Genomic DNA, 24,791 nt, shown 5'->3' with positions numbered 1-24,791 from the left:
CAGTAGGTTTTTCTTAGCCGAAAATGCCCTCTTTGGCTATCTAGTCTGCATTTTATGCACCCGCTAGTTCGTCCATCACCTGTCAATTTGTTGTCAACGTAGCTAAATTCCTTAGTTTCATTTACTTTGTGGCAATCAATTCTGACAATTTTATTGCTAATCTCATATCTGTTGCTTCTCATTTGTTTCCTCATTTTACTCTCAATGCATGCTGCATGCTCACTAGAATATTCGTTCCATTTACCATGTCCTGCGATTCCCAGAGAACAGAGTTCCAGGATACAAAGAAACATAGCAAAGGAAAGGCAATACAGTACTAACCTGACTATAACATAGGTTGAAAGTGACCATCAATCATTTGTTGACAGTTTTGAGCCCTTGTCAGCAAGTTCCTAAAGGCGGATCGAAGCAGGACTGCTGTAATTGCTGCAGTCTCATCCGAAATGTTGTGCGGCAGTTCTTGAAGAGTATGAGGGTTGTTGCGATACATTTTGTATAATATGCGTCTTTCCCTGTAGCTTACTTTATTGTTTTAAGAATTTCGAACAGCTTGCACTATTTTACACCCTCAAGTGCTTTTTACAGGCCTTCAGATCCTATGAATTTTGTTGAATCTTAAATCAAATAATGGTTCAGGCAAGTACCATTTCTCATCATGTGCATGCGATTGTTAATCTTGAAACATTTGTGCCATCATTCGTCCGACACGTTTCGTTCATAATTTCTCATTACACTACTTTTTCTCTAAATTCTTTAGTTAATAGCTCTTCTTTTATCGCACTTTCGCTTCATGCCTTCTGTCGACACTTAGCTCCAGTGGTGGTTGCCGTGTCAGAGCGCAAGAGCACGTGAACACCCTACTTTTGAGACCTTGCGGATTTATTGGTTATTTTTCTCTGAATGTCGTTAAACGTAACATAGATGAGGTACTGTGAAATATACGGCCCCTAAATCTACCCCGCTATCTCTCATGCAGACCTTCTGAAACTTGGCGTCAGCGACGCAAGCACATCTTCAGCTGTGCACGTTTTAAGGGGCTTCTGCGCATGCGCAGCTGGCATGACGAATTGCCACATGGTTCTAATATATACAGATTAGATTAACAATGTGCACGGTTTGTGGAGTGCACAGGCACGCCTTACTACTCAACTACAAGTTTCATTCTGTGTCTCTAAGTGGTAGCACACTGCGGCAGACGGTCATCTTCGCTCGTTTGGCAGTTGTAGTTATACCAGCAATTCCTGTTTCAGGCTTTCAAGTTTATCTGAATCAAAAAATTTGTGATCAACCAAAATGTATAATCACGAGTCGCTACTGCTTAGCTCACTTATTAGTCACAGTAGTCTATATAACTCGTATTACTCGACATTCCTTTTTCTTCCCATTGCACCACACTTTCGTAATCGATTCTTATCTCCCAGCCTCTCACTCATGCTTGAAAACGCACTCGTGCCCTACGCGAAAACCTCGCATTGTCGAGACGACAAAGTGCAGCAAACGCAATGATGAATCAAGACGAAAGCGTAAACTTCCCAATGAAGATCTAAAATTCGTTCTGTGTTCCCGATATACCCTTGTAAGAAGGTGGCATAGAAGCGAAGGTAATAACCGGAACCGAAAAACGAAAGTCAGTATTCCTGTCAGATATTCCGCTCATTTCCACTTACCACTCACCTTCAAAAGCACCAATCTATGGCAAGATTAGCCTACAGTATGTTAAATGTTATACAAAGGAGATGATTAACTGCATTTTTTCCAATGCAGAAAACAAACGGAGAAAATATCAACGAAGTGAGTTCTCTTCAGGTAGTAAATAAGTAATTTACGTACCGTCATTTGTATCACACAACTGCAGTATTGGTTGAGTCCAGTTTACTAACCATCAGCTAACGACAGCGTCCGCGCGAAGTGGAACGATTAGAGCTGCATAATGCTAATGACAGGGGCGTGCACAGAACCGGTTCCTCCTCAGCGAAATTCTTTGCATCTTCCGTAAACAAGTGGGCTGACGAGTGTGCAAGCTTTCAGGTTGAAGTGAGTGTTGACTCGGAACAGTGTCATACAGTAGACGAAATGTCCCATGATGGCTATACCTTATTTGTTATTTATTTTGTTATTATCATTATCATTATTATTGGTAGTAGTAGTAGTAGTAGTAGTAGTAAAACGACTGCAAGTTTCCCAGTGGAGGCAGTCGTTTCTGTTTGACGTAAGTTGAAGTTTAGTACAGCATACTTCCAGCTTTATATCAAGTGATAGGAATGGTTCAACAGCACATTTCACAAAGAGAAACAAAAGAAAAGAAAAAAATGATGTCTGTACTATATTCTTGATTTTGAGGTCAAAATTTCTCCGGATTGTGAGAACCAGGGTAACAAGACTCTACACGTGCTACCTAACGCCATAACACAGCAGCTGCATTTCAGTGTTATCCCTTTTTTGTCATGCATGCTTCCATCACACCAGTTTCTGTCAGTGTTCACGGTTTCCATAATTCGTTCCGTAGTATCTACTGATCATACGGAACAGTATTGCCTCCAGTTCATGCTACTGACTGATGTGCATGTCGGCTTGAAGCTGATTATACTATTTATACATAATTTACACGTGTATTCCACGTTCTGATGGCTATTAAAATAATAGAAATGCCTCAAGAAACTTCGTTAGCACGGCTTCGTGGCTTCTTTAATCTCTCGTACTACTGGAATAAATACACACAACTCGTAAAAGTTTTAAAAGGAATTTCCATACATATAACAGCTGCACTGGAACATGTTTGATTTAGTATTGTTCACTCATTTATTCACACATCGTCTTCTGTAAATTCCAACGTGAAGGAGAGCCTTGGAACAAGGAAAGTCGTACAGTGACAGGCAAGAAGCAGCCACTGCAGACATTTTCAGCCCCAGTGTTTGTCCAGCAAGGGGGGAAGAGGTGGGGGCGTGAAGTTCCTGATCACCAGACTTTGCGCCAATATCCTGGTTTAAATACCAAACCTTCTTGCAGTGTCTCACGAAGTGAGGTTGTGTGTCGCTGTTGAAGGTGATCCCGTCCGTTGGATGGGAACGTTGAGTTCTGCGGCCCGCTCCGTGTTATTCGAGAGGAGCGGAACTACACTACTGGTCATTAAAATTGCTACACCAGGAAGAAATGCATATGATAAACGGGTATTCATTGGACAAATATATTATACTAGAACTGACATGTGATTACATTTTCACGCAACTTGTGTGCATATATCCTGAGAAATCAGTACCCAGAACAACCACCTCAGACCGTAATAACGGCCTTGATACACCTGGTTATTGTGTCAAACAGAGCTTGGATGGCGTGTACAGGTACAGCTGCCCATGCAACTTCAACACGATACCACAGTTCAGTTCATCAAGAGCAGTGACTGGCGTATTGTGACGAGCCAGTTGCTCGGCCACCATTGACCAGACGTTTTCAATTGGTGAGAGATCTGGAGAATGTGCTGGCCAGGGCAGCAGTCGAACATTGTCTGTATCTAGAAAGGCCCGTACAGGACCTGCAACATGCGGTCGTGCATTATCCTGCTGAAATGTAGGGTTTCGCAGAGCCACGGGTCGTAACACATCTCAAATGTAACGTCCACTGTTCAAAGTGCCGTCAATGCGAACAAGAGGTGACCGTGACGTGTAACCAATGGCACGCCATACCATCACGCCGGGTGATACGCCAGTATGGCGATGACGAATAGACGCTTCCAATGTGCGTTCACCGCGATGTCGCCAAACACGGACGCGACCATCATGATGCTGTAACCAGAACCTGGATTCAGCCGAAAAAATGACGTTTTGCCATTCTTGCACCCAGGTTCGTCGTTGAGTAAATCGTCGCAGGCGCTCCTGTCTGTGATGCAGCGTCAAGGGTAACCGCAGCCATGGTCTCCGAGCTGATAGTCCACGCTGCTGTAAACGTCGTCGAACAGTTCGTACAGATGGTTGTTGCCTTGCAAACGTCCCCATCTGTTCACTCAGGGATCGAGACGTGGCTGCACGATCCGTTACAGCCATGCGGATAAGATGCCTGTCATCTCGACTGTTAATGATACGAGGCCGTTGGGATCCAGCCCGGCGTTCCGTATCACCCTCCTGAACCCACCGATTCCATATTCTGCTAACACTCATTGGATCTCGACCAATGCGAGCAGCAATGTCGCGATACGATAAACCGCAATCGCGATAGGCTACAATCCGACCTTTATCAAAGTCGGAAACGTGATGGTACGCATTTCTCCTCCTTACATGAGGCATCACAACAACGTCTCATCAGGCAACGCCGGTCAACTGCTGTTTGTGTATGAGAAATCGTTTGGAAACTTTCCTCATGTCAGTACGTTGTAGGTGTCGCCACCGGCGCCAATCTTGTGTGAATGCTCTGAAAAGTTAATCATTTGCATATCACAGCATCTTCTTCCTGTCGGTTAAATTTCGCGTCTGTAGCACTTCATCTTCGTGGTGTAGTAATTTTAATGGCCAGTAGTGTATGTGTCGGCACCGGGTTTCACCCTCTCCCTTCTCTCATCATCCTCATAATTCGATACAAACACTGAATTACACACGTAGCCGGTTACACTCACCTACGCTCCAAAATGACACATATGACACGAGTCTCACATACCGTATCCGCAAGCAAAGGAGGCAATGTGGCGGAGGAACATTGGTTGTTTAAATTATGTATATACATGTACTTATATATATATATATATATATATATATATATATATATATATATATATATGTGTGTGTGTGTGTGTGTGTGTGTGTGTGTGTGTGTTATGTAATTTGTACTCATCTGGGCCCGCTGCATCGTATAGGTCATATATGGACATTGTTTATTATGCCATGAGAGGAATACACTGCTATGTTGGATTGTATTATTGTTACAATAGGCCTATTTCGGCGAGACTGTTATCGTCAGCTTATATGAGCTAGTCTTGATGTCCAGGTGATGTCGCTGTTTTAGCTGCTGTCACTACTGTATAAGTTTGCTCCTTTGATGTTTGTGCAGCCTGTAACTATATAACATCGCCGACTCATCTGTCAATGCAGCTTTCAAGTAACATCATTATGACATAAACTTTCATAATATTGGACGACTTCAGAAATAACTGCTCCAGTTACAGTTTAACACCCACTATAGCTCCCTCAACATCAAAGTAGCAAACTTATACAGCAGTGACAGCAACTTAGACAGTGACATCATATGAACGTCAAGACCACCTGATATAACCTAACGATGGCAATCTCGCCGAAATAGGTCTCTTGTAACAAAAAGTATAGCCGAACACAACAGCGTCTTGATCTCGCGGCATAGTATATACATTATGTATTCAAATCACTAAAGTAGGTAACACTTCGGACTTCAAAGAAAATTCAGGAATTTCAAAAAAAGGCACATTTTTTCCTCATTTATTGCATGGAGAGTCAATGATATACACACCAGTAATCCTTCCTATTCATCTCCCCCCCCCCCCCCCCCCCCCGCATCCCCATCACCTTTAAAGATCGGAACTCCATCGAATAAAACAGTTTCAAATATGTGAGTGCTTTACAAAAGGCTTTTGAGAAAAGCTAGTTCACACCAATGTTTATGACGTCATATGTCGTGCAATATGTGTCGTACAGTGATATAACTTTGCAGGTACATGGAGTGCATACGTGCAAATTTGTTTTACAGAGTTAGTAGTCAAGAAATAATAAACTAAAACATCAAGCTTGAGGCTGAGACTTTACTGTAAGACAGCGAAAACGTAATAAGCGGTAAACTTGTTTGCCTTCCATTCTTTGGTCGGGGTTTCAGCGAGAAAATGTTTCGAAAAGGTGTAAAATTATGTGGGAAGCTTTTTGGAAATCGCTAAGTGTTCTCTTTCTTAACTGGATGACTATAGTTTGGGTAATTTGCACGCCTTCAGTTACGCTGATTCAAGACATACACAGTTCCTAATTTTAACACTTCAGTTATTCTTGTAAGCCTTTGACTTAGGATTATACCTCTTAGTGAGAAGATTATGACCACATTTTAAACTTTTAAATTTGGTCAATATCTACGAGGGTTGTTCAATAAAGATTGATCATAATTTTTATGGTCATAATTTCGCGCGCTAAAATTTAATCTTATGGTATTCAGTTAGCATAATGTCGCTTCCTGCGCACGGGATCCCGGGTTCGATTCCCGGCGGGGCCAGGGATTTTTCATGCCTCGAGATGACTGTGTGTTGTGTCATCTTCATCATCATCATCATTATCCATCCCCATTACGGTCGGAGGAAGGCAATGGCACACAACCACCGCTAGGATCTTGCCTAGTACGGCGGTGCGGGTCTCCCGCATCGTCCCCTACGCCCCTCCTCCCCCTCATCATCATCATACCATCATCATCATCATCTTCTTCAATGTGCAACAAACACGCCGGCCGTAGTAGTTTCATTGTTAGGACTCCTGGTTCCCACAAGTGAGAGTCAGGCAAGGTCAGACATGTTCAGTATCGCCTACCGCTGCAGTGGAGGTAACACGCGAGGAACAATATGCGGCTTTGAAATTCTGCTTTCGTCTCAACAAATCTTCAGATGAGACCTATACAGTGTTACAGGAGGCCTGTGGAGAGTCTGTTCTTCACTACAGCATAGATCGAAGGTGGTTTAAAATGTTTAAAGCGGGGCGACAATCAATTTCAAAGGAAGGTGGACCCAGTGCTCCAGGTACTGCTCTTACGGAAGAAAACATCAACACTGCTGCTGCCATTGTGAGAGAGAATCGACGAATTACCTTAAGATCACTTTTTAAAATACCGAACATATCATTGGGTGTCACCCACACCTTGATGACAGAAAAATTACACATGACACGTGTTTGTGCGCGATGGATTCCAAGACTGTTGATTCCCGAACAAAAGGACATTCGCGTGCAGGTCTACATCATTTTGATCCTAAGAGCAAACAGGAAAGCTCAGTGTGGAAATCTCCTTCATCACCGACCCCCAAAAAATCAAGAGTGGCATCTCATTCTTTGATATTCATAGAATGGTTTATCAGCATGTTGCACCTGCACACACATCAGTAACTGAAAAATACTACAGGAATGTCTTGAAAACATTACAAGTCCATATCAGGCGCAAAACACCACATTTCCGTGAAACGGGCTGGATGCTGCACCACGATAATGCGCGGAGCGTATTGGCAATGTTGTTTGCTGAATATCTTGCAAAAATCAACGTGAAGTACATCCCTCACCCTCCCTATAGTCCGGATTTAGCCCCATGTGACTTTTTTCTATTCCCTAACATGAAGCAACGCCTTCATGGGAGGCAAATTCAATCATCAGATGCAGTAGTGAAGGCTGCAGAGGCGATTTTGAATGACCTCTTAAAATTAGTTTCCAGCATGTATTTGAAAACTGGCAGAAACGCTATGACACGTGCACCGCATTCAAGGGACACTACTTTGAAAACATCCATCTAAATTATGGGGATGAGTAAAGGTTGTTGTTGTGGTCTTCAGTCCTGAGACTGGTTTGATGCAGCTCTCCATGCTACTCTATCCTGTGCAAGCTTTTGCATCTCCCAGTACCTACTGCAACCTACATCCTTCTGAATCTGCTTAGTGTATTCACCTCTTGGTCTCCCTCTACGATTTTTACCCTCCACGCTGCCCTCCAATACTAAATTGGTGATCCCTTGATGCCTCAGAACATGTCCTACCAACCGATCCCTTCTTCTGGTCAAGTTGTGCCACAAACTTCTCTTCTCCCCAATCCTATTCAATACTTCCTCATTAGTTATGTGATCTACCCATCTAATCTTCAGCATTCTTCGGTAGCACCACATTTCGAAAGCTTCTATTCTCTTCTTGTCCAAACTATTTATCGTCCATGTTTCACTTCCATACATGGCTACACTCCATACGAATACTTTCAGAAATGACTTCCTGACACTTAAATCAATACTGGATGTTAACAAATTTCTCTTCTTCAGAAACGCTTTCCTTGCCATTGCCAGCCTACATTTTATATCCTCTCTACTTCGACCATCATCAGTTATTTTGCTCCCCAAATAGCAAAACTCCTTTACTACTTTAAGTGCCTCATTTCCTAATCTAATTCCCTCAGCATCACCCGACTTAATTAGACTACATTCCATTATCCTTGTTTTGCTTTTGTTGATGTTCATCTTATATCCTCCTTTCAAGACACTGTCCATTCCATTCAACTGCTCTTCCAAGTCCTTTGCTGTCTCTGACAGAATTACAATGTCATCGGCGAACCTCAAAGTTTTTATTTCTTCTCCATGGATTTTAATACCTACTCCGAATTTTTCTTTTGTTTCCTTTACTGCTTGCTCAATATACAGATTGAACAACATCAGGGAGAGGCTACAACCCTGTCTTACTCCCTTCCCAACCACTGCTTCCCTTTCATGTCTCTCGACTCTTATAACTGCCATCTGGTTTCTGTACAAATTGTAAATAGCCTTTCGCTCCCTGTATTTTACCCCTGCCACCTTTAGAATTTGAAAGAGAGTATTCCAGTCAACATTGTCAAAAGCTTTCTCTAAGTCTACAAATGCTAGAAACGTGGGTTTGCCTTTCCTTAATCTTTCTTCTAAGATAAGTCGTAAGGTCAGTATTGCCTCACATGTTCCAGTGTTTCTACGGAATCCAAACTGATCTTCCCCGAGGTTGGCTTCTACTAGTTTTTCCATTCGTCTGTAAAGAATTCGTGTTAGTATTTTGCAGCTGTGACTTATTAAGCTGATAGTTCGGTAATTTTCACATCTGTCAACACCTGCTTTCTTTGGGATTGGAATTATTATATTCTTCTTGAAGTCTGAGGGTATTTCGCCTGTTTCATACATCTTGCTCACCAGATGGTAGAGTTTTGTCAGGACTGGCTCTACCACGGCCGTCAGTAGTTCCAATGGAATATTGTCTACACCGGGGGCCTTGTTTCGACTCAGGTCTTTCAGTGCTCTGTCAAACTCTTCACGCAGTATCATATCTCCGATTTCATCTTCATCTACATCCTCTTCCATTTCCATAATATTGTCCTCAAGTACATCGCCCTTGTATAGACCCTCTATATACTCCTTCCACCTTTCTGCTTTCCCTTCTTTGCTTAGAACTGGGTTTCCATCTGAGCTCTTGATATTCATACAAGTCGTTCTCTTATCTCCAAAGGTCTCTTTAATTTTCCTGCAGGCGGTATCTATCTTACCCCTAGTGAGATAGGCCTCTACATCCTTACATTTGTCCTCTAGCCATCCCTGCTTAGCCATTTTGCACTTCCTGTCGATCTCATTTTTGAGACGTTTGTATTCCTTTTTGCCTGTTTCACTTACTGCATTTTTATATTTTCTCCTTTCATCAATTAAATTCAATATTTCTTCTGTTACCCAAGGATTTCTACTAGCCCTCGTCTTTTTACCTACTTGATCCTCTGCTGTCTTCACTACTTCATCCCTCAAAGCTACCCATTCTTCTTCTTCTGTATTTATTTCCCCCATTCCTGTCAATGCTCCCTTATGATCTCCCCGAATCTCTGTACAACCTCTGGTTCTTTTAGTTTATCCAAGTCCCATCTCCTTAAATTCCCACCTTTTTGCAGTTTCTTCAGTTTTAATCTACAGGTCATAACCAATAGATTGTGGTCAGAGTCCACATCTGCCCCTGGAAATGTCTTACAATTTAAAACCTGGTTCCTAAATCTCTGTCTTACCATTATATAATCTATCTGATACCTTTTAGTATCTCCAGGGTTCTTCCATGTATACAACCTTCTTTCATGATTCTTAAACCAAGTGTTAGTTATGATTATGTTGTGCTCTGTGCAAAATTCTACCAGGCGGCTTCCTCTTTCATTTCTGTCCCCCAATCCATATTCACCTACTATGTTTCCTTCTCTCCCTTTTCCTACACTGGAATTCCAGTCACCCATGACTATTAAATTTTCGTCTCCCTTCACAATCTGAATAATTTCTTTTATTTCATCATACATTTCTTCAATTTCTTCGTCATCTGCAGAGCTAGTTGGCATATAAACTTGTACTACTGTAGTAGGTGTGGGCTTCGTATCTATCTTGGCCACAATAATGCGTTCACTATGCTGTTTGTAGTAGCTTACCCGCATTCCTATTTTCCTATTCATTATTAAACCTACTCCTGCATTACCCCTATTTGATTTTGTGTTTATAACCCTGTAGTCACCTGACCAGAAGTCTTGTTCCTCCTGCCACCGAACTTCACTAATTCCCACTATATCTAACTTCAACCTATCCATTTCCCTTTTTAAATTTTCTAACCTACCTGCCCGATTAAGGGATCTGACATTCCACGCTCCGATCCATAGAACGCCAGTTTTCTTTCTCCTTATAACGACATCCTCTTGAGTAGTCCCCGCCCGGAGATCCGAATGGGGGACTATTTTACCTCCGGAATATTTTACCCAAGAGGACGCCATCATCATGTAATCATACAGTAAAGCTGCATGCCCTCGGGAAAAATTGCGGCTGTGGTTTCCCCTTGCTTTCAGCCGTTCGCAGTACCAGCACAGCAAGGCCGTTTTGGTTATTGTTACAAGGCCAGATCAGTCAATCATCCAGACTGTTGCCCTTGCAACTACTGAAAAGGCTGCTACCCCTCTTCAGGAACCACACGTTTGTCTGGCCTCTCAACAGATACCCCTCCGTTGTGGTTGCACCTACGGTACGGCTATCTGTATCGCTGAGGCACGCAAGCCTCCCCACCAACGGCAAGGTCCATGGTTCATGGGGGGAGGGGGGGGGAGTAAAGGTATGTTGTCAAAAAAAAAAAATTGTGATCATTCTCTATTGAACAGCCCTCGTATATGGAAAATACTGAAACTCTAATATTTGTTGCTCCTGAAAGCTGTCATAAAGGCAGCGTGCAACTGCTCCTATTAGTGATGTGTGTGTGTGTGTGTGTGTGTGTGTGTGTGTGTGTGTGTGAATTCCTAAGGGGCCAAACTGCTGAGGTCATCGGTCCCTAGACTTACACACGACTTAAACTAACTTACGCTAAGAACAACACACACACCCATGCCCGAGGTAGGACTCGAACCTCCGGCGGGAGGTTCTGTGCAATCCGTGACATCATAGTGCCTCGAACTGCGCGGCCACTCCGCGCGGCTCTTATTAGCCATTTAATAATACAGATTATTTGTTTACACCGAGAAGACTATTGGCGTGGTGTCCAACGCGAGTAACTGTGTCGACAGAAGTCGAATGGCCTCAATCGCTACCGAGGATTTTCTCGGCGCAGCCAACCTAGAGTACATTACCGAGCACACGATACCGTTTCCAGTACTACTACTTGGTCATAAGTGAAAGCAGGCGTATAACTCGGAAAAGATTACAGAAATGTTGTATGTAACTTAATTTGAAATGGTTTAGTTTAGTGAGATGTAGAAGGAAGACGGGCTTTGGTCGTAGTATTGCAAACCAAAGTCGTGCGCTGGCTCTCCTCTCCTGAAGTCGACCACAGGTTGCCTGCTACTAATTAATTAATGGATAAGGACTTTTATTTCTCGTATAGTTATTGTTGTGACCGTGTATCGGCACACGGTAGGTGCATATCGTTGTGTGATCGGGACTCAGGCGAACACACAATAATATTCATATAATTCAAATCTTATTCTGCTTAACACGTTTCTTCCCCAGCAAACCACTTTGGCTGACAATGTGTAGACTCATGGATTGCTTGGACGTAGAATGTTGAATTACGTTCGTGAAAACTTTTTGCTATATTGTGAAACACACGAAGACCCCATACATCGACGTTGCAACAACACGATAATCTCTGGCGTCAATGTCCTCTTCTATGCACTTTTGTAACTATAGTATTTAACGGTACTCCCTTTCCTACCTAAATAAGCGTTTAAACAATTCACTTCTAATGATGTCATTAACGGGAGCTCGTCAATAGAGTTTCAGTGTCAGTGTTCATATCAGCTATAATCACATTCAGAGATAACAATCTTATTGATGATCGGAACAGTGCATGTTCAGATATCACTCCGATATTAATTCTAACTTACTTGCAAGACCCTAAAACCTACCAAACATCACAATTAGATAGTATAAGTTCTTCAATAATGCCCTAGTGCCGATAATAATTCTATTTGTAACTTACATGCTCTGTATTCACAATCGCAGTAATATCGTTCACTGATTTTACTCTAAACAGCAAATCACTATTAAACTGGTTTAACAAGCACTAATGCTACGGTCGCAGGTTGGAATCCTGCCTCGGGCATGGATGTGTGTGATGTCCTTAGGTTAGTTAGGTTTAAGTAGTTCTAAGTTCTAGGGGACTGATAACCACAGCAGTTGAGTCCCATAGTGCTCAGAGCCATTTTTTGAACAAGCACTAACAGTTCGTAAATTTCTTTAGAGTTCAATACGCTTTGAGTACTGAAGTGCAAAATAACCAGTCTAAATGATCGCAATATTAAATGTCAGGGATATTGCTACACTTCCGATCCTATTCTGTGTGTAAGAACACTTTCCGTCATTTAACTGACAATTTAATCTACTAATAACTTCCCCTGAGCTATAAGAATAGTCATTTAAAGTTGCCTGGCTAATCTTCGTCCAAGTAGAAAATCTCAAAATTGAACATTGCCCTATCAACCAATTCTTGCAACTGAACTACTTTAATACGTCTTTTCAGAACCTACTACGTACAACCAGTCACCATCACGTACAGATCTGATATATCACAACTTTTTAATGTTAACAGTCGGACATCAGATACAGAAGTGAATACAATTTTATGTTCATTTATTAGCAAGACATTTATCATCACATTCAGTCTCGACAATGTCCTCCAAGTCGTCTGCCATCCACTGGCGCCCAGTACACCCGCTGCCGCGTCGTAAGAATAGCTTTGGAACACTTTCATCTACACATCTACATCTACGTGATTACTCTGCTATTCACAATAAAGTGCCTGGCAGAGGGTTCAATGAACCACCTTCATGCTGTCTCTCTACCGTTCTACTCTCGAACGGCACGCGGGAAAATCGAGCTCTTAGATTTTTCTGTGCGAGCCCTGATTTCTCTTATCTTATCATGATGATCATTTCTCCCTATGTAGGTGGATGCCAAAAGAATGTTTTCGCAATCGGAGGAGAAAACTGGTAATTTAAATTTCATGAGAAGATCCCGTCGCAACGAAAAACCCCTTTGTTTTAGTGATTGCCACTCCAATTCACGTATCATGTCTGTGACACTATCTCCCCTATTTCGCGAGAATACAAAACAAGCTGCCTTTCTTTGTACTTTTTCGATGTCCTCCTTCAGTCCCACCTGATGCAGATCCCACACCGCACAGCAGTACTCCATAATAGGACGGACAAGCGTAGTGTAAGCAGTCTGGTAGACCTGTTGCACCTTCTAAGTGTTCCGCCAATGAATCGCAGTCTTGCTCTACCCACAATATTATCTATGTGATCGTTCCAATTTAGGTTATTTGTACTTGTAATCCCTAAGTATTTAGCTGAATTTACAGCCCTCAGATTTGTGTGGCTTATCGCGTAGTCGAAATTTAGCTGATTTCTTTTAGTACTCATGTGAATAACTTCGCACTTTCCTTCATTCAGGGACAGTTGCCACTTTTCGCACCATACATGCATCTTATCTAAATCATTTTGTTAGTCGTTTTGATCATCTGATGACTTTACAAGACGGTAAATGACAGCATCATCTGCAAACAATCTCAGACGGCTACTCAGATTGTCTCCTATGTCGCTAATATAGATCAGGATGCCCATCGTGGCATCGTGGGTCATGAAACAAATACAAAACAGACATTTTCACATTTTCAGTACATCAACTCATACAAAATCTATAATACAAAACTAAAACATTTATTCCTACTGTTCTGGCGTCGCTCAGCGGAACCTATCAATGTTTGTCACCATGTGTAGTACACACTACAGTTGGCAGCGACCGGAAACAAGTGAATATCGGTCGAAGACTTTTGTACAAGCAGTTACTTCTGTCAGCCACCTCGCCGACAGCCTTCTCAGAGTGAGCCGGCCGTTGTGGCCGATCGGTTCTAGGCGCTTCAGTCCGGAACCGCGCTGCTGCTACGGTCGCAGGCTCGAATCCTGCCTCGGGCATGGATGTGTGTGATGTCCTTAGGTTAATTAGGTTTAAGTAGTTCTAAGTCTAGGGGACTGATGACCTCAGTTGTTAAGTCCCATAGTGGTCAGAGCCATTTGAACCATTTCTCAGAGTGAGCGATTAATAATCTCTTCCTCACTGAGTAAAAGTTCATCAAGAATGTGTGGGAAGTAAAAACTTCTCCTTCTATGCTCAGTATAATATTGCCCCGTGTGTCTTTCGATGGAGACACTTTATTGCCTATAGTTCCAACGGGAGTGCTATACTTTTCAGCTGCTTCTCAGTTATACGCTTCCGTACTAACCACTGGAGAGACAAAGCTGCAGAGTAACATTATGATCATTTTGATACCTTATTGGTCCTAATGCGTCTCTTCATTTTAACAGCACGTAAAACAAAACGGAAAAATTGAGGAAAAAAATTGTGAAAATTTAGGTTGGCGAAGCTGTCCCGTTTCCATCAGGCTTCCTGGTGCTACACTGTACCTCTTATAAATTAAAGTTCTCCACCGCGATTTTCTCTCTACAAGGTGCCGCTGAAAAGATCAGAGAATGAACTCAAAAAACAAAGGACAGAAAAACTACAAAAAAAAGTACTGACCTTCAATGTAATCACCATTAGCGACAAAACACTTCTGACATCGGTTGTAAAGCTACTGGAAACTGTCACCAAATGCTTCGTGTAGAATCGCTCGAAGCATCGTAAAATTCATTCTGAAATAGAATACAGTGGAACCTCGCTTAACGAGCACCTCCTATAACGTGCAATTCGCATAACGAGCAAAACCATTTGTAAAACAATTACTCCCTTAATAGCGAAGTTTCACATAACGAGTGACGACGATTTATTTTTTTTTTTTTGTTTGTTTTGGATTTTTTGGGCGCAAAACTGCTATGGTCATTAGCGCCCGGTCTGTGACTTATGAAAAGGTAAAAAACGAAAATGGAAACCAGCAGCAATGGGAACGAAACTCAAAAAATTGGAGAAACAAAAAGCAGATGGAAAGCTTAAAAAACCACTACAGAAATGGGTTGGTTGTCCCCAAAAAGAGCTTCAAATGACTGACGTCATCTCACTGGCACTAATAAACTCGAGAACGCGATCGGTTGAGCGCGTGTCATCTGCTAAAATGGACGATATTTCAGGCAACAGCTGTAGACGGGCGCGTAACGGAGTAAAATAGGGGCACTCAAGTAAAATGTGTCTTACCGTCCACAGCTGAGAGCAGTGGGGACAAAGTGGGGGAGAATCGCCGCTTAAAAGATGTCGATGGCTAAAAAGACAGTGCCCTATCCGGAGTCTAGTTAAAATTACCTCCTCGCGACGACGCGTTCGGGCGGAAGAGGTCCAAGCACAGGGAATAGCTTTCACGTCCCGCAATTTATTATGGGGAAGTGTCGACCAATGTGCATGCCATAAAAGAACAACACGACGACGTAAAACACTCCGTAGATCGGCGAAGGGAATCGTGCGAATAGCTGGCTGATGAAGAGAGACTGCAGCCTTGGCCGCTATATCGGCCGCCTCATTTCCACAGATACCAACGTGTCCTGGGATCCAGAGGAACGTCACCGAGACGCCCCCCAAGTGGAGCAAGTGGAGGCAGTCCTGAATCCGATGAACCAGGGGGTGGAGAGGGTAGAGAGCTTGGAGACTGAGGAGAGAGCTGAGAGAATCTGAACAGATAACATACTGTATCCGCTGATGGCGACGGATGTATTGGACAGCCTGGAGAACAGCGTAAAGCTCCGCAGTATAAACCGAACACTGGTCGGGAAGCCGAAATCGATTTGGGGTGTCAACAATATAGGCACTCCCTACACCAAACGATGTTTTGAGTCGTCAGTGTAAATAAATGTGGCTTCCTTCATTTGTGCACATAGAGCAGAAAATGCCCGACGATAAACAGGTGAAGAGGTACCATCCTTGGGAAACTGACAAAGGTCACGGAGCAGGCAGGTCTGGGGAAGGAGCCAAGGCGGTGCTGTACCCCGAGTTGTCAAGAAAGTTTTAGGAAAGCGGAAGGAAAGAGAATGGAGCAGCTGACGGAAGCGGACTCCCGGTGGTAGTAGGGAGGAAGGGCGGCCTGCATACCCTAAATCCAAGGAGGCGTCGAAAAAAATGTCATGGGCCGGATTAGCAGGCATGGAAGACAAATGGCTAGCATGACGACTTAGAAGGACAGCTCGCCGATTGGACAGCGGAGGTTCAGCAGTCTCAGCATAAAGGCTTTCCACAGGGCTGGTGTAAAAAGCTCCAGACACTAAACGTAATCCACGGTGGTGGATAGAGTCGAGACCCCGAAGAATAGACGGCCGAGCAGAGGAGGTGTCTGACTTTTGGGATCGAGATTTAGCAGAACCCGATGAAGGGTGAGCCATAGATGGAGCAGGCGAAAGTGGGGAGGTTGAACGGGCGATCTTTGCGCTTCCATAGTCCAATTTCGAGCGCACTAAGGCGCGATAGAGGCGGAGAAAGACCACTCGGTCCGCTCCCCAGGAGGTACCATTCAGGACACGGAGGGTGTTGAGGGATCGCAGACAGCGAGCCGAAAGATAGGAAACGTGGGAGGACCAGCACAGTTTTCTGTCAAACATAAGACCCAAGAATTTAGCAACGTCCGAAAACGGAAGGTTGACAGGTCCTAGATGTAAGGAAGGTGGAAGAAACTCCGTACGACGCCAAAAATTAACACAAACGGTCTTACTGGGAGAAAAGCGGAAGCCTGTTTTGATGCTCCAAGAGTGGAGGCGATCGAGACAGCCTTGAAGACGTCATTCAAGAAGGCTGGTCCGTTGAGAGCTGTAGTAGATCGCAAAATCGTCCACAAAGAGAGAGCCCGAGACATCAGGAAGGAGACAATCCATAATTGGATTTATGGCAATGGCAAACAGTACAACACTTAGCACGGAGCCCTGGGGTACCCCGTTTTCTTGGGAGAAAGTACGGGAGAGAGTAATGTTCACCCGCACTTTAAATGTGCGCTCTGCCATAAATTCGCGAAGAAAAAGGGGCAACCGACCGCGAAAGCCCCAAGAGAACAGTGTGCGGAGGATGCCTGTCCTCCAACAGGTATCGTATGCTCTCTCAAGATCAAAAAATATTGCTACCGTTTGGCGTTTCCGGAGAAAATTGTTCATGATATAAGTGGAGAGAGCAACAAGATGGTCAACTGCAGAACGATGCTTCCGGAAACCGCATTGGGAAGGTGTTAAAAGACTGCGGGACTCCAGCCACCAAGCTAAACGGCAATTCACCATACGCTCCAAAACCTTACATACACTACTCGTGAGAGAAATGGGGCGATAGCTAGAGGGGAGATGTTTGTCCTTGCCAGGTTTCGGAGCAGGAACGACGACAGCTTCCCGCCATCGTCTGGGAAAAGTACTGTCGGCCCAAATTCGATTATAAAGGCGAAGGAGGTAACGCAGACTATGGTATGATAAATGCAGAAACATTTGGATGTGGATACCATCCGGTCCTGGGGCGGAGGAGCGAGAAGAGGAGAGTGCATGTTGGAGTTCCCGCAATGAGAAAACAGTATTGTAGCTTTCGCGATTTTGAGAGGAGAAAGCAATAGGTCGCACTTCCGCTGCACGTTTCTTCGGGAGAAATGCTGGCGGGTAATTTGAAGAGCTCGAAATCTCAGCAAAGTGTTGACCCAATGAGTTAGAAATTGCGACGGGGTCCACTATTGTATCATGCGCGACAGTGAGCCCAGAGACCGGGGAGAAACTAGGCGCGCCTGAGTACCGTCGAAGCCGACTCCAAACTTCCGAGGAGGGAGCGAAGGTGTTAAATGAGCCAGTAAAGAAGTCCCCGCTTGCCTTCTTGCTATCGCGGATGACGCGACGACACCGCGCACGGAACTGCTTATAGCGGATACAGTTGGCCAATGTAGGATGGTGTCTGAAAACGCGAAGAGCACGTCGCCGCTCACGTATTGCGTCTCGGCATGCCTCGTTCCACCAAGGAACTGGGGGTCGCCTGGGCAATTCAGAGGTGCGAGGTATTGAACGTTCCGCAGCTGTAAGAATAACGTCTGTAATATGAGTGACCTCATCGTCGACGCTAGGAAAGTGACGGTCATCAAATGTCGCTAGAGACGAAAAAAGTGTCCAATCGACTTGGGCAAACTTCCAGCGTCTCGGGCGCATATATGGCAGTTGTGGCTGCAATCGAAGGACACATGGAAAGTGGTCACTCGAGTGTGTATCAGCAAGGGCGAACCATTCGAAGCGCCGAGCTAGCGGAACCGTACCGACCGAAAGGTCCAAATGAGAGAAATTTGTCGTAGAGGCAGACAAAAATGTAGGTCCCCAGTGTTGAGGCAAACAAGATCCGCTTGGTGGAAGACGTCTAGCAATAGTGAGCCACGCGGACAAGGATGTGGAGATTCCCAAAGTGGGTGATGGGCATTGAAGTCCCCAACCAGCAAATAGGGGGGTGGAACCTGACCAAGAAGATGAAGGAGATCAGCTCGTGCCATTGATGTGGACGATGGAATGTATACAGTACAAACAGAGAAGGTGTATCCAGAAAGGGAAAGACGGACAGTGACTGCTTGGAAGGAAGTGTTTAAGGGGATTGGGTGATAATGGAGAGTATTATGGAGAAGAATCATGAGCCCTCCATGTGCTGGAGTGCCTTCAACAGAGGGGAGATCAAATCGGACTGACTGAAAATGGGGGAAGACAAAGCGGTCGTGGGGACGCAGCTTTGTTTCCTGAAGACAGAAGATGACCGGCGAGTAGGATCGTAAGAGGATCGTCAATTCATCCCGATTGGCTCGAATTCCGTGGATATTCCAGTGGATAATGGACATAGGATGGACAGAAAATGGAAGAACGTAACCAAGGTTGCCGTCAACTCAACGACTGCTCAGAGCTTGCGACCGACAGCGTGGAATGGCACTCAGCCGAAGCCAGAAGATCCTGATCCATAGGTTGTTCAGGAGCAGCTCCTGCCACCAGCGATCGGCCGGTTGATCGGCCGCCAGCAGTGCGCCTCAGCGACACAGAAGACGGCCGAGGGCGGTTACTGCCAGATGGTGCTGTAGATGAGACACGCCGTGGCGGAGAAGGAGAGGAACTGGGTTTCTTATTAGCCTTCTTGGAAACATGATGTTTAGATGAAGGAGGAACAGATGGTTGTGAAGTTGAGGTACGTAAAAAATCTTCACGAGTATGCTCTTTTATGGAAGTCCGGGTGTCTGACTTTTGGGATAGAGATTTAGCAGAACCCGATGAAGGGTGAGCCATAGATGGAGCAGGCGAAAGTGGGGAGGTTGAACAGGTGATCTCTGCGCTGGTCGATCTGACGACCGTGTCACTAAAGGTGAGATCACATGTCTGTGTGGCCGCCTCCTTTGTTGGCCAAGGAGAGGCAAGGACAGTGCTGTATTTTCCTGTCTGAGGCACAGTGGGCTTTCGGCTGGCGAATAATTTTCGAGCAGCAAAGGTCGACACCTTTTCCTTCACTCTGTTTTCCTGAATGAGCTTTTCGTCTTTAAAAATGGGGCAATCTCGAGAGGAAGCAGCGTGATCACCCATACAGTTGATGCAACGAGGGGATGGAGGTGGACAAGCACCCTCATGGACATCCTTGCCACACGTAACACATTTGGCCGGATTGGAACAGGACTGGCTGGTGTGATTGAACCGCTGGCACTGCAAGCAATGCGTAGGGTTTGGGACGTAAGGGCGAACGGAAATTATCTCATAGCCCGCTGTGATTTTCAATGGGAGTTGAACTTTGTCAAATCTCAAGAAGACAGTACGGGTTGGAATGATGTTCATGTCAACCCTTTTCATAACTCTATGAACAGCCGTTACACGCTGGTCAGACAGTTAGTGCTGAATTTCTTCATCAGACAATCCATCGAGGGAGCGTGTATAAACGACTTCACGCGAGGAATTTAAAGTGCGGTGCAGTTCCACCCGGACAGGGAAGGTGTGTAGTAGTGAGGTACGCAGCAAATTTTGTGCCTGGAGGGCACTGACTGTTTCTAACAACAGGGTGCCATTCCGTAATCTGGAACAAGATTTTACAGGACCTGCAATTGCGTCGACACCTTTCTGAATAATGAAAGGGTTGACCGTGGAGAAGTCGTGACCTTCGTCAGACCGAGAAACAAGGAACTGTGGCAATGATGGAAGAACTGTCTGTGACTGAGACTCAGTGAACTTACGCTTGTGAGCAGACATAGTGGAAGATGAGGAAACCATTGCGGAAGAATCCCCCATGATTACCGGCGTCTCCAATGGCGCGCTCCTCCCTTGTGGGGGCGCTCTCTGAGGGCACTCCCGCCTTAGGTGATTGTTCACACCTCAGGTCACACCTCCCAGAAACGGTCGGAGGGACCAATCGGCACTTTCGGAAGGTATCAGCTCGGGTAATCACCCCTCCCTGGGCCTGGCCGTTACCAGGGGGTACGTACGTGTCCTACCTGTCTACCCGGGGCGGGGAATTACGCGTTACCCCATCACCGGCTACGCATGAAAATGCGTGGGTCGGCCTTCAGACACGCACAGGGAGGAAGAAAGAGAAAGGGAAAAACAAAGAAAGGGAAAGGAAAGAAGAGAGGTCTCAAACGCCGCAGTGGAGAAAAGGGTAAAGAGAAGAGGTAAGGAAAAGAGAAGGACAAAGGAAGGATGAAGACATGCATCAGAGAAGGCGAAGAATGTGTTATTTTACGAGCGTCCATCTCCGGACGTAGGCACAAACCATACTCCCAGAGGAGGAGATAGGGAAGGAAAGAGCCAGAGGTGAGGGGAAGGGGGGCGAAGATGGGGTATAGGGAAGGATGCGGAAAAGGAAGGTATGCAGCCCGGAAAGGAAGGAGGGCCACATTAGCTCAGGGTCCCGTGCTCGCTACGCACGTATCCACAAAATTTGTGGACCCCCTGGGGGGGGGGGGGGGGGGGACGATTTAGCGTGACGTTACCAGCCGTTCGCGCGTGGCGGGGGAAGCATTCGACAATATGAACACCTTGTAAGGTTTCGGGGGTTTGTTTTGCTTATTTTTGAATTGAGAACAACTGTGTGAGGTGAAATGACAAGTTTAATGTCGCAATATTTCTCACCACATTACAGCTTTTAACACAGTTTTCAACTCGCCAACATAACAACAGCGCAATGGATAACGCATCTTGCCAACATCAAAAACTGAAATAAGTTTATACACAACAATGTTAAATATTAACTCTCTGAAAGAACATTAATCCCTAACACAATAATATGAAAGTATAATTGGATCTTTCTTTACAAAATTGCTCCTACACATACGTTATGATGTTGGTCAGTACTACGAAAATCGTCCGATTCCGCTTCAAAGTTCGGTACTATTTAGGATGACAATCAAGTCTACGGTGAATAGTTAGTCAAGTGACAAATTTGATCGCAAGGTTACCCAAGGCCGCTCGAGTTTACAGTGGATTAAAGCTGGTAAACCAACAAAGTTTACCCCTCTGCTCCCGGTATTTACCTTAAGCTGCGACGTGCTGCTGTCTGCAAGGCCGCTCTCTCCCACTGAAATTCCAACAAAACTAATCTGGCCTTTGCTGAACTTTCCAGCAGAAACTTTCCCTATGTTTCTCGTTATGAGAGAAAACATGTACCCAGCCCTAGTCTTATTATGTGGCGATATACACGCGCATGGTTGGAGCAGTGTGCATATTATAGTGCCCTCTCAGTTCTCGCAAGAACAGTTAACTAATCTGGCTAATTTTAGCTGGAGTGCAGCTGCTGTGAACGCAGTGTCCACACCAACTTCTTCTCTGCGTCGTAAGGAGCGTTAAGCGCTCCATTCTGCACCTGACGCCAGTTCAGAGAAGAGTCCCCCCCACACAAAATTTCTCTCTTGTCCTACTCATGGCAGAACTGCCTCCCTCCACTTGGGTACCTTTTTCACATCACGGCTTTTTTCGACCAGTACAAGCGTTCCTCTTATTTTGTAGAAACACCCTCTACCAATCACAACGTCCCTTCCATCAAGCTGCATCGAAAATTCAGTAGTTTTCTTCTTCCTAGTGAGTTTCCGCCAATCGGACGTTTTGTGCCCGTTCTAGATGCCTAAGTACACTGACCTTTCCATGTGTTGCACTCACTGGACGAAAACGTGTCACTTGCTTTTGTTCGTATCCCGCTGGAATTTCGAAACGCAGTTTTCTAAAGCTCCTTCTCTGCTCTTGTACCGATGCCCTCGCTACAGGCTGCCCTCCAGCTTGAATCACCTGGCCCGGGGTCACTGTCCTCCTTTCTGCCACCCCTTTAAATGGTTGCCGGCGTAACTCCTGCAGCGCGACTTCACTACACCATTGTGGAGCTGGCTTTTCAAAACTAAAAGGGACTCACGTTCCCTGTTCTACCTTCCGCCGGACGCAGTGGTCATGCGGTTCTAGGCGCTACAGTCTGGAACCGCGCGACCGCTACGTCGCAGGTTCGAATCCTGCCTCGGGCATGGATGTGTGTGATGTCCTTAGGTTAGTTAGGTTTAAGTAGTTCTAAGTTCTAGGGCACTGATGACCGCAGATGTTAAGTCCCATAGTGCTCAGAGCCATTTGAACCATTTTCTGAACATTTTAAACCGCCTTCGATCTGTGCTGTAGTGAGGAACAGACTCTCCACAGGCATCCTGTAACATTGTATAGGTCTGGTCCTTCGGTGAAAAAAATATTTGCTTGAGATGAATCTGCCACTCCATGTCTTGCTTGTTATGGACAACGCTCCTGCCCATTCCCCAGGCCCACAAGCCCACCTCCTTGAAAAATTTCAATCCATCAAGATCCAATTCTGCCTCCCAACACCACTCTGATACTCCAGCCTATGGACCAGAAGATTATTTCTAACTTTAAGAAGATCTACTCTAAAGCACTCTTCGAGCATTGCTTTGAGTTGACTGAAGCTACCACTCTCAGAGAGTTTTGGAAATATCACTTCAACATCGTTGCCTGCGTCAAGATGATCGAAAAGGCGTGGGAAGGGGTTGCCAAGAGAACCCTTACTTCTGCTCGGAAGAAGCCTTGGCATTTGAGTCAGTACCTCTGGAGCGTGTAGTCTACGAGATTGAGTCTTTGGCCAAGAGCATGGGGCTAGGGTAACAATTATATCAGTGAGCTTGCGGAAGATCACAGCCACGGAATGACCACCAAAGAAGTTATGGAGTTGCAGTGTGTTCCATAGCAGGAAGTTGTTGAGACGAGTGCTTCAGAGGAGGAGGAGGAGGAGGAGGAGGCGATAACGACAAAGCAGCAATCTTCTGGGGCAATAAGAGAAATGCGAAAGCATGGGAATCAGTTGCAGCGTACAATGAAAATCCGCACCCCAATGAAGCAGTGACTACGAGCGTTACCAATTTACGTGACGGTGACCCAGTGTCGCATTTTCGCCAAGTGTAGAAGTATCGGCAGAAACAAATGACTACAGATAGCTTCCTAGTAAAAAATAATTAGTTATGTATCGTGAATAATAAAGTAAATAACACTGTATGCGTAACTTTTTTGAATAAATGACGTGAATAAGATAAAACGTTTAGTACTTTTTCTATATGGAACGCACTATCGTATTTTATATTAATTTATGGGATAAATTGTTTAGCTTAAAGAGTGTTTCTCACTGCGAGTAATATTCTGGAACGAATTATGCTCGCTCTGCGAGGCTACACTGTATATTATTATATTCTATTGAGTAAAACAAGTAATTTTTATTCAGACATGAACAAATAAGAAAGGCTAGGCTCTTCTGTTGAATCCCAGAAATCGTCAGCTTCAAGACGAAAGTTAAAACACCGGCAAGACCTAAAAACGCGTGACAGTACTGAAAACGCGTGAATTGACCATTGAAAGTCGTCCTAGTTGACGGTACTTTGACGGAAGCTGCTGCTCCTGTTCTACTCAGTTGTTGATTTTACCTATTGCTTCAAACTGGCGCCATCTCTGTTGTACCTGCAACACCTTGCTCTATTTTCCAGGCGTTCGTCTACATCTCAACGGCATACTGCCACTTGGAGGAGAAAGTCCTCCACGAGAAAGCGTACCCGCCTCCCGCAGACCCACACAAAACGATAAAATTCTGCGAAAACATGAGCGACGACATCTGCAATTCGATGACCAAAAGGTAAGTCCATCCCCTGTGTCTCTTGCTTAGCTTAATAGTCGGTTTGGGAAAGATCCGTAACTCCCTCTCACACGGGAGGTGAGACCGTGCACCTGTATGCAGTGTTCCGTTACCTACAGCCGATCTTCGTCCCACAGGTATAGTTCAGCTGCCGCCTGTCGGGGTGTTGTAGAACAACTCACTTACAAAATGCTTCTCATTGCTGCTGCAAGTGTTGTCGTGATGATGGCTACAGCCGGGTCACATAGATTAAAAGCTGGAAATCTTACGGTATCAAGAATCCTGCACTAATATAATGAATGTGGTAGATATGGGAATCGTCAGGAAAATGCTCACTGGGTGTAAAATAATCCCAAATGCTTCAACAGACCTTTGTATGGCACAATAGGTAATAGGGAGCAGTGAAAAAAAAAAAACACGATACCGTGCAGCTGACATCGTCTGGTTTACTGACGGGTCGAAAACAGACGAAGGTGCTGGGGTCGAGTATAGCGGTACAGCATTGACCGAAG

At 44.8% G+C, this 24,791-nt stretch overlaps 1 protein-coding gene across 1 annotated transcript in view; it reads left to right on the top strand.

Annotated features, from left to right (window-relative positions):
- Window positions 1-24,791, top strand: part of LOC124711269 (putative fatty acyl-CoA reductase CG5065) — a 245,037-nt gene that overhangs the window by 193,403 nt on the left and 26,843 nt on the right. The window contains exon 4 of the mRNA XM_047241250.1: window positions 24,134-24,279. Coding sequence (XP_047097206.1) covers window positions 24,134-24,279 — 146 coding nt within the window. The remainder of the gene's footprint in view (window positions 1-24,133; window positions 24,280-24,791) is intronic.

Source organism: Schistocerca piceifrons, chromosome 8, assembly GCF_021461385.2.
Source record: "Schistocerca piceifrons isolate TAMUIC-IGC-003096 chromosome 8, iqSchPice1.1, whole genome shotgun sequence".
Taxonomy (NCBI): domain Eukaryota; kingdom Metazoa; phylum Arthropoda; class Insecta; order Orthoptera; family Acrididae; genus Schistocerca; species Schistocerca piceifrons.
The sequence above is the reverse complement of the archived record's forward strand: the minus strand, read 5'-3'. Positions and strand labels throughout refer to the sequence as shown.